At 41.8% G+C, this 10,564-nt stretch overlaps 1 protein-coding gene across 1 annotated transcript in view; it reads right to left on the reverse strand.

Moving 5' to 3' along the window:
* PDGFRL (platelet derived growth factor receptor like) overlaps positions 1–2,041 on the reverse strand; it is a gene marked incomplete at its 3' end in the record, with an annotated part of 44,022 nt that extends 41,981 nt beyond the window's left edge. The window contains exon 1 of the mRNA XM_080709813.1: positions 1,973–2,041. Coding sequence (XP_080565939.1) covers positions 1,973–2,027 — 55 coding nt within the window. The 5' untranslated portion in view covers positions 2,028–2,041. The remainder of the gene's footprint in view (positions 1–1,972) is intronic.
* Between the last annotated feature and the right edge of the window lie 8,523 nt (positions 2,042–10,564).

Raw genomic sequence — 10,564 nt, forward strand, 5'->3', positions numbered from 1 at the left:
GGCAGACCCCCATGAAGGGAAATAATACTATTTCTAAAAATGCATGCTGTTTTAGAATTGGGCAAGGCAAGCCTTGCTGGGTTTAGGCAGATGCCCATGCTCATACCCACTTGCAGGGAAGCCTGTCCCTCTTGGAAGCCTCTTTCCAAGATGCAAATACAAAAGCTGAAAGGCAGGGGAACAGGTGAGTCAGGGCTTTTGTCTGCAGTTTGTGCTTGGGTATCCACAGGCAGCAGCGTATCCCAAGCTGCTGAGCTGAGGTGGGCACTGGAAGGGCCTCCTCTACAATCCACTCTCCATGATTTCTCCTGGCCCCTGCCTGGTCCAACAACTCATAACTGAAGTAAACTTTCTTGTTAGGGTTAGGGGAACTGTTATATAACTCCATAAAGCAGACTTGCTTTTCCAAGTATGTGTTTAACGTTTTATCCCATAGTCTTTATATCACATATATGCACTTGTATAAACAATACCACAGCCCTGTTATGCCTAAAATGCATCCATTATTTCTTACAAAATATTTGGTCTATTCTCGTTTCTCCTTTTGTCTCATTGTGTGGATTGCATTTTATTCAAACAGATACTAATTTATTTAGGCAGATATCGGTAATAATTAGCACGATCTGGGCACACACTGGCTCCAAGACTGGTATCTTGGGCATCAACAAAGGGAATGAACCAGCTGAAATTATTTTGTCTGGCCCTACTCAAGAAAGGATACCAAATACTGCATTTCCTCCATTCCAGCAGTCACATCCCAGGAACTGCCAGGAGCATTTTAATATTGGATTTTGCTGAACTCATGCCAGCCTTTCTCTGGGCAGAGTAAATGCTGCTCCCAGCAGAAGCTATAGGCGTAAGCAATCTCATGCTCATCGTCAAGTCCCACAACCATCTCGGATTTCGCAAACTAGAATGTGATATTCTATTTTCTCTTTTTAAAGTTCTTTTTCCTTTTTCCTTTTTTTTTTTTTTTTTTTTGATGATTGTTGTTTCATAGGAAAGAAAGGAACTGGTCAGGGTTATGGAGTGGATCAAATGGGATCCAGGTTGAGTTGGCCCCAGCATGGGGTGGCATAAGAGTAAAAGCTGCTTTCCAACCAAATCTTAGCAAGCCTGTGGCTGTAGCCAAGGAATTTCAGCGGAGTTTTGAAGATACCAAGATGTAGCCAGATGAAAGATAATCTATAAACGTTAACACCAATTAAATAAGGGAGCAAACAAAGCAATTTGATAACACTAATATACATATCAAATATGTATTTTAGTGTTTATATTTATATATGAACAGTAATACCTACCTAAAAATAAAGGCTGACCCTGCTGTGTCACGAGTCTACACCCCAGGATAGACACAGGACTCACATACATTTTAACAAGCACCCAGATACACAGCCACCGGATGCGGTACAAAAATACTTTCTTCACCTTTTCCCATCCCATCAGATGGGAAATGTAAGAAATGTGACAGCTGTGGAATTTCGATTTGGTTTAAGGTTTAACGCATTAAAAAAAAAAAAACCGGGCCGAAGAACTCGACAGATCTTGAAAGATTTAAACCAAGCTGCGATGTAAAACAAACCCGGGAGTGCGGGGGGGGGGGGGCACTTGGAATTTGGCACAAGGGTCGGCTAGGTGGCACCCGTGCTCTGCCTCAGAGGTCCTGGCGATCCCCGCTCCCTCCCAGACCGACACGTTGACAGGGTTGGACCGGGCGCTGGCGGGGATGCTCCTTTTGCCCGCCGACCGCTTTCCCCGGGGGCTGGAGCGGTCCCATGGGCTTCTGAGGGTCGGGCAGCTGCCACCTTCCCAGAGCAGAAGAAAGGAGTCACTGTCAGGAGGGGTCAGGTGCACGGGGCGGGAGCGGCGGGAGCAGAGCCACAGAAAGCCAGAAGTTACAGGGATCGCTGACCAAAGCAGGACCGGGCTGAGGCGGGGAAGCAGCCGGGCAGCACTGCCCGGAGACACTCACCATCCTCCAGCGCGACGTGCACCAGCAGGAGACCCAGCAGCAGCCCGACCTTCATCTTGAGGCTGGGGACTGCGGCGGGCGGCGGGCGGAGCAGGGCCGGGGGAGGCGGGGGCGAGGGGCGGGCGCCTGGGACGCCGCCGCCGCTGGAGGATTCGGTTTCATCGGGAGGAACACAATTTTGGGGAAAAGTTGGGGGAAAAAAAGTTTTAAAAAATTCCCTGTGTAATGTGACCTCTCCCGCCCCCTAGCGGAGCGGTGAAGGGCAGCGCTATTGCTAAGCGCCAGGAGGAAAGTCTAAGGGCGAAATGTCATTAACAGTAGCCACTGATTTTCTTCAAGACTGTTTTGTTTTTGTTTTTGTTTTTTTTGCCGTTTGCCAAGTTCGAGAAGGCCTACTGTAACCCTGTGGGTACTGATAGAATCACAGGCTATGTTGTCCAGCTGCCACTGGCATTCCCTCCACCTGCTCAGGTAAGAAGTGCTCCTAAGCTGGGTGAACCCAGGTCACACCTATTAGTAATTTCAGTACTTGTGAGGCTGAGACAGGAGTATTGCAGGTTCAAGGCCAGCTTCAGCAACTTAGGGAGACCCTATTTCCAAATAAATAAAATAGGGCTCTGAGTGTAGCTCAAAGGTAGAATGCCCCTGGATTCAATCCCGTGCGGTAAAAAGGAGGGAAGCCCCTAAGTCCCTATTTCTTTCCAGGTCTCCTTCTTTCTTTTGCATTCAGTGGTCACCCGTGGATGTCTTTGGTTGTTCTTACTGCTCTGGGATGTCAGGTCAGATGTACTCTGCACCGGGGCCCTGCACCTGCCAGGTATGGAGCATCTTACTGTAGCTGGGAAATCAGAGCAGCTGGCCTGCCAGATAGGGAGGTCTGCCTGCCCTGGGAGGCTCAAAGAGGGCCTACACCTTCTCCATTGTCCTGCAGAGGTTTTGGAGAAACTGCTTGTTCTTCTAGTATGCAGAAGTTCTATTGCTCTACCCCAGATGCCAAGGCTTCTTAGGTAGGTGTTTAGGAAGGTCTCTCACCCACCTCCAACTCTATTCAAGAAACAGCACCAGTACCCCTCCCATTTCCTGAGTCAAGGTAGGGCTCTGGGGTCTTTGTGAATGCAGGATTTATTTTTTCCCAGTAGGCCCTTCAGTTCTAGCAACTAAATCCCACACCATCCAGGTTAAGTCCAAAAGAAAGCCAGGCATGCTGATGCATGCTTGTATTCCCAGTACTTGGGAGGCTGAGACAGGAGGATCCGGGTTTGCAGCCAGCCTCAACTACTTAGTGAGGCACTCTGTAACTTACTGAGACCCTGTTTCCAAATAAAGAAGAAGAAGAAAAAAAAGAAGTCCAAAGAGTCAGATATGATCCATGTCTGTAGCCCCAGCTACTCAGGAAGCTGAGGCAGGAGTATCACTTGAACCGAGGAATCCCAGATCAGCCTGAGCAATACAGTGAGACTCTGTATTTTTTAAATTTTATTTATATGTAGAACATATTGAAAATGTTATACATTTAGACTGTGCTTGGTGCCCTCTTCCCCCTGATTCCCCTCCCCCCTCCCAACAATGAGTGTCCAGGTTGACCATGCTACATTCATAGTTTTACACATATTTGGACGTAGCTCCTCCAGTAATCAACCTCAGCCTTCTTCCTCTCCTACCTTTCCTTTCTAGCTTTGCTGAGGTTTCCCCTCCACTATCTGGAGTCCCTCTGTTATTCCTAATACTCCCTAGTTTGGGCATATTAGAGAAAACATATGTGCCTTCTCTTTCTGTGCTTGGTTGATCTCACTTAACATAATGTTCTCCAGATCTTTCCATCTTCTTATGAATGGCATGATTTTGTTCTTCTTTATAGCTGAATAGAAGCAACCTAGGTCTCCATCAACAGATGAATGGATTGCAAATTTTTAGGAAATACACACAATGGAAACCCTATATTTTAAAACAAAAAAGGTTAAATGAAGCTTCTGTGAACCTTTCTGCATGTATTGTGAGGCATACAGAGGTGACAAAGATACAAAGAAAAAAGCAATGTGGATGAAAGTACAATTAAATGCTAAATTGTATGAGACCCACTATTAATACTAGAAAGATTCAGAGAGATGAGAGATTAGTATGGGTTGGAGGAGAAACGGGCAACCACAGAGGGCCATAGCTTGAATTGGGGGAGCAAGGGAGGGAGGGCAGAGGAATGCATTCCCTTGGGCTGCTCAGCTCTGGCCAGGAGGGTATGGACTGAGGCATACCGCATATACTAACAGAGAGAGCTTAAGGTCAAAAGGCAACCAGATGAGCGGCATTGTGAACTTTTCCTTGGAGAGATAAAATACTAAGCCCCTCCTTTTGCAGGAGCAGCCATAAGAAGAAAACAGCTGAACTTTTTTTTTTTTGGTGATACTGGGATTCTTGGAAACCCTTCTAACTCTGGTTACACTCCTAGACCTATTTTTTATATTTTTATTTGGAAACAGGGTCTCTTAAGCCAGCATGGCTGGCTTCGAACCAATCCGATCCGCCTGTCTCCGCCTCCCAAGTGCGGGGATTACAAGCGTGCACCACTGTTCCGAGATGAACTTTTTAATGAATTCTTAAAAGCTGAATGAAGACCAATGGGAAAGTTTGGCATCCTTGGGAACCCCAGACCCAAGGAGAATTAAAAAATCACTCAAGGTCCCCCCCCCCCCACAAACTTTTGCTGATTTTTCTCTAGGACAGCAGGGCAAAGGGCTCAAGAAAAACTCCTCCATGGGTGCACAGGGATGAAAACTTGCCTTTGTCCTAAGCTTGGACCACACGAGCCAAAAGCTTCATGCCACTGAATGAGGAATGAAAACCCCTCCCATCTGTGATTCCAGCAAAGGTCCTCTGCTGGTGATCAGGAGAAAAATCCATTTGCCAGTGGTGGATCATAGGAGATTTTGACCCAGGATCTTGTACTGACACAAAGCTGAGGTCTGTTACTGCTCTATGAAGGACGGGAACATTAAGAAAGGCTACTGGCTGAGGCCCAAGCACAGAGAGCTTGCAGAAGACTGAGGCTAACGCAGAAGAACCAAAACAAAAAACAAAAAAAGACCCCCTTTCCCTTCAGGAGGCTTGGGCTGAGACACAAGCTGCTGCAAGTCACTACCCCTAGAGGAGCAGAGAAACTCCCTGGGTGTCCTGGGCCTGCTGCCTGCCCTGCAGCAGGCTAGCTGTCGATCAGGACTACTGAGAAAGTGTGATTGCTGGATCCTTTGGTAGGAGTGTATTTCATTTTATCTGAAATTGACAAACTGCCTTCCAACACGGCTCGGCTTGTGTTTCCTGCCAGCAATGACTGAGAATTCCCATGGCTCCACATCCTCGTCTGCATTTGGTGTTGTCAGTAATTGAAATTTTGCCAACTCCAAAAGGAGTTTAGTGGCATCTCCTTAATTTACAATTTGCTAGTCACCTGATGTGAGCACTTTTTCATATCCTTATTTGCCGTCTCTGTATCTTCTTTGGTGCGGTATCTAGATATTTTGCTCCTCTTCTTTGTGGGACTGGGGATTGAACCCAGGGCATTCCACCTCTGAGATACTCCCCCAGCCTTATTTTATTTTTTATTTTGAAACAGGGTCTCACTAGGTTGCAGAGGGTCTCACTAAGTTGTTCAGGCTGGCTGAGAACCCACAATCCTCCTGTCTCAGCTTCCCGAGTACTGGGATTTCAAGCGAGCACCACCATGCCCAGCTTCGGCCAGTTTTTAATTGGGTCTTTTGTTTCTTTACTTAGGATGAATTTTGCCTCAAAAATTGATATAAAAGGCAAGATAGTACAGTGTTAACACTGCAGACCAGAGACCACTGACCACCGACCACAGTCGGGGCTTGCATTGACTAGTGATTGTGTGAACTTCTACACGTTTACTTAATTTCTCTGTGTCCCAGTTTCCTCATCTCTAAAACCAAAGTCATGCTATCTATTTCATAAACATTCCCTAAAAATTACTTAATACATTAAATAACAACATATATAAAATAAAACATGCCAATGTGTTTAACACAAAGAAACATTTAAGTGTTAGAGTCTATGTTGCAGATGGGAAAGTCTTCAAAGGATGATGGTGAAGAGAATGACTATTTTATAAGTGCTTAAAATGAGGTGTCGGGACTGTGCTAAGTATTTTGCGACCTGACTGCATTCAACCTCTTAGAATAAGGTTAAATGAATTAGTACATGTAAAATTCTTAAAACACTCCCTGATATATTTCATTATAAGCCTTTAGTTTATTATGAATCCACACAGTAAAATTATCCTGGTATTACAGATGAGGAAACAAAGACACTGTGAACATGCAACTTTCCCAAAGTCATACAAAGTTGTGAGGAAGGACACTGGGAACCAAAATAGTAATATGCCAGTTTATTATATACTGGTTATATAGCAGTGCCTAAATCCACTGCCTGGATTTTTTTTTTTTTTTTTTTTTTTTTTTTTTTGGTGGTACTGGGGTTCCTGGAAGCCCTTCTACCTCGGGGCTACACTCCCAGACCTATTTTATACTTTTTATTTGGAAACAGGGTCTCTTAAGCCAGCGTGGCTGGCTCCGAACCAGCACAATCCTCCTGTCTCCGCCTCCCAAGCGCGGGGATTACAAGCGTGCACCACCACGCCCGGCCACTGCCTGGATTTGATATACATTTCCCTCTAGAAGGCTCAGAGAGAAGGCCAGCAGAGGTGGGGCACCCAGACCTAGTAGCAATCTGAATCAAGCCAACAATCAGATATGCTGTTTCAGGTGCCTGTCTGGAAATTCTTAGCTATTTTAGCTTGGTTTTAAGTGCTGGTCAAGTTGATACTAAAGTTTGAACAATTCAATGTGTTTTCTCAAATTTACTAGAATCAATAGGAACTAACTATATACACAAATAAATTTCATTAAGCTCATTCAAGATGTTTATAATTTTAAATAACTTAGAATATCAGAAACTCCCTGGCTTCTCCCTTCTAATCAGAGGGTCAGTAAAGTTAAGTGGGCTCCCAAGTGAGTATAATAAAATTGTTGCAATGCAGATTGTATTTTTGAGCTTTAAAGGCCCCCAAATAAAAATAAGCATTTAAATTAAATAAGTATGAAATGTATGCTCTTGGTTTGTGTGATATATATGCACAGTAGGCTATTTTAAGTCATATTAAAATTTATTTAAAAATACATGGTCACATTAGAAAGCACATTTTTACAATGGTTTAAGCAGCAATAGTTTTTATTACAAATTCTAAAAAATCCAACTTCTTAAGTAAAAACAAACACAGATTATCATTAAAAACATCAAATTCAAAATTACCTACTCAGCTAAAAAAATCTTTATGCTTGCATTAGTGCAATATATTTGCTGATTTTCACAGACATAGAATTTCTGTATGGTTTAGGCCCTACCAACAATTTCTATTAAGTATAATGATAAAGCAATAGACCAACTGGGCATTAGTAGTGGCCACTAAAAAATAAAGGGCCCAACCAACAGGTGAGAGCCAGAGAAACCCACACTGTTGGCAATACACCGCTGTTTAGGAAGTGGGTCTCAGCCACAGACTCTGTACCTGGAGGCTATCTGCAGGTGTGTTAAGGAAGAGCAGCAGGACATGCCCCACCAGGCCCCATCCTGCCAGTTCCAGGAAGCAGCTGCCTCTTCCACGGGTCACAGATGTTCCTTGATCCTTATTCAACTTGACACACAAGATATTCAGAACTGAAGCTAAGGACCCTAAGCAACCTTACTTGCATTTGATTTCTGACTCCATCATTCTAGGACCCTGCCAACAGGGGTATCTGTACATGTTCATACACTACAGGCTGCCTGGGCCTGGAACCCCTCTGGGTCCTGGGCTTGGTGTCCATGGGACTGTCAGTGGCCAGGGAAGGCTTTCTTTAAAAAAAGAAACTAGTAACTGTGGCAGTGGCTTCAGCCATGGTGAGTAACAGCCAGGTACAGTGCTCCCAGCATGCAGCGTTACCAACTGGATCGAGCCCTAACACAATGCACTTGAAATCAACAGGACTAAGCTGCGTACATATCAGCAATAATGAATATTACAAAAGAATATCCAGACCCACAACTACAACAATAAACAGACCAGTTCTCTCAAAATCCGGAAACCATAAAACGATTTAAAAGTGTTTGAATATAATTACACAAGAAAAAAACACTCAACTAAACAACAAAGCAGCCTTATTTTCACATCTACATAACTAAAAAATGACCTCTGCTGGCGTTACTATATGAACTTCAGCACTTTCCTTTCGAATATGTTAGGACATGTTAGTGAACTTTATAAAGTAGAAAATGTTTAGAGAAAGCTCTGTTCTGGCACTAGCAAAAAGAATAATTTTACTCACCAAAAATACACACTTATTATGTTAATTTTGATAATCCATGATGTATGCTCTAAATCCAAATTTCTTAAAAGTCCTGTGGAAACTGTATTTTTGGTGTTTGTCATTTGATCCATAGCAGGAGAAACTACAAGCGACTTCCCAGGAAAGGGAGATCTGGAACCCTGGCGCCATTTAACCTGTCGTGTGTAACTGTGGGGTACATGCTGACTTAAAAGAAGGTGCGACTCAGCTGCTGCCTCTGCTGTCATCAGCATCAGAGGGAATTATTTCTCTTATTCTCTTTGCTAAGTGTTCAAATAAATTTAGGAAACAATCTGGTAAAAACAGATTCAAATTCAAAGTTTTATTAAAAAACATAACTATCTGCCAATGCCTGGGATTTAAAATATTTTGAATAATATTTAAAATAAAAAGTTAAAAATTATTCATACAAATTAAAAGAAGACAGGCTGTTATCTTTTAAAGGAAAATAAGTCAGAAACGGAGATTATCCATTAACTTTGGTTGAAAATAGTAAAATTTTATATATCAACATTAGTTTTATATGCCAACATTTTATGTATCATATATGTATATACACATACATACAAATATATATCAGGTATTTTCGGTTGTTTTCTTGGTACTTATTTCTAGAGAAAACATGATTAAGCAGTAATTTGAATTTTAGTATATATCAAAGTTTCTAATAAGCTTTTCTTGTAAAGAATTTTTATTATTTATTTACTTATTTGCATACTAGGGACTGAATCCAGAGAATCTCTACCTCTGAGCTATATCTCCAGCCCTTTTTATTATTTTGAAACAGGGTCTCACTAGTTGCTGAGTCTAGCCTCAAACCTACGATTCTCCTGTCTCAGCCTCTCTTACTGGGAGTATAAGTGTGCACCACCATGCATAAAACATTTTTAAACCTGTGTCTGCAGAGCCATCTTCTTAGATGAAGGATTAGCATTGCCTTTACATGGTAATTCAAAAAGCATCTTTAAAGAGAATAAAATTAAGGAGCTACTACAGAAAGTTCTCACTGAAAAAGTTAAGAGCATAGTTCCTAGTGTTAAAAGAAGTTGCTTTTAGCTAACACAATTAAAAGAATGTGTGTATACTTTTAAAAATTATTGTGGAGAGGACTTATATAAGTTTGATTGCTAGTCAAATGTATACAAAACATTTTGTTAATTACAAAAAAGTGAAGACAGTTTGCTCTAAGGGTAATAAATTCAAATGTAGGAAGAGAGAGACGGAGAAAGAGCTAGTTGTACTGGCTTTCACTAACATATACACCAGGATGGCTAGGTCAGAAAGAGTGCAAAGATAAACAGGAAAACCCCAATGCCCCTACCCCTACTCTGTTCAGATTACAAAGCACCTGTTATAATGTACTAGAGTTTAGTGATTTCATATTAGAAAAATGATAAATATTTCTTAAAGAATCTATCTATAGAAAATATATAAAATTGTTGTATATTTTAAATAGTTCTAAACCTAAAATATCTATCAATATAAAACACTAACTTTTCTCTCCATAGGTTGGACTTATCCATGTAACAATATCATACCTAAAGCTCACCATAAACCCCACTTACTTATACACTTATATTTGAAATACATGCACTCATATACACATATATACGCACACATACATATGTAAATATGTTTACACACATATGAACACACATCTGAGTTGGCACAGAAAAACAGCACAGTCACTGACACACTCATCATAGATATTTGCGTTTCTAAGTGTTTCAATGTGGAAAAATAATTTTTAACATAATTCTGTTCCTAATCAAAGTAGGCACAATAGTTGTAGCTGCCTATTGCATTCTAAATATATTTATTTTGTTACAGTAAGAGATTTAAATATTCATATATAAAACTGCTGACATTGCCTGTGTGAAGGGCCTATTCTAGATTGATTTGTAAATCAAAGGGGCTCTCAGTGTACTGCTAATGCTTATAATCCCTACAACATGTTTTACCATTGCTTATCTAACTCCTCTCCTAAATAACATACCCAAGTTGGAAGAGAATTCTGGGCTTGAGGTTTTACCATGCGCACCCTGGAAATTGTGGAATGTCAGGAAAGAGTCTTGCTGCAGGGATGCAAACCACTAGCAGCGAGAAACCCAGACCTTCTACCTGCTTATCTGATCTTAACTAAAATAAACTTTTGTTTATGCTAAATAATTTCAACTTGTTTTCTAACAGCATCAATAAAATA

The sequence above is a fragment of the Muscardinus avellanarius genome (assembly GCF_963383645.1).
Source record: "Muscardinus avellanarius genome assembly, chromosome: 14".
Classification (NCBI taxonomy): Eukaryota; Metazoa; Chordata; class Mammalia; order Rodentia; family Gliridae; genus Muscardinus; species Muscardinus avellanarius.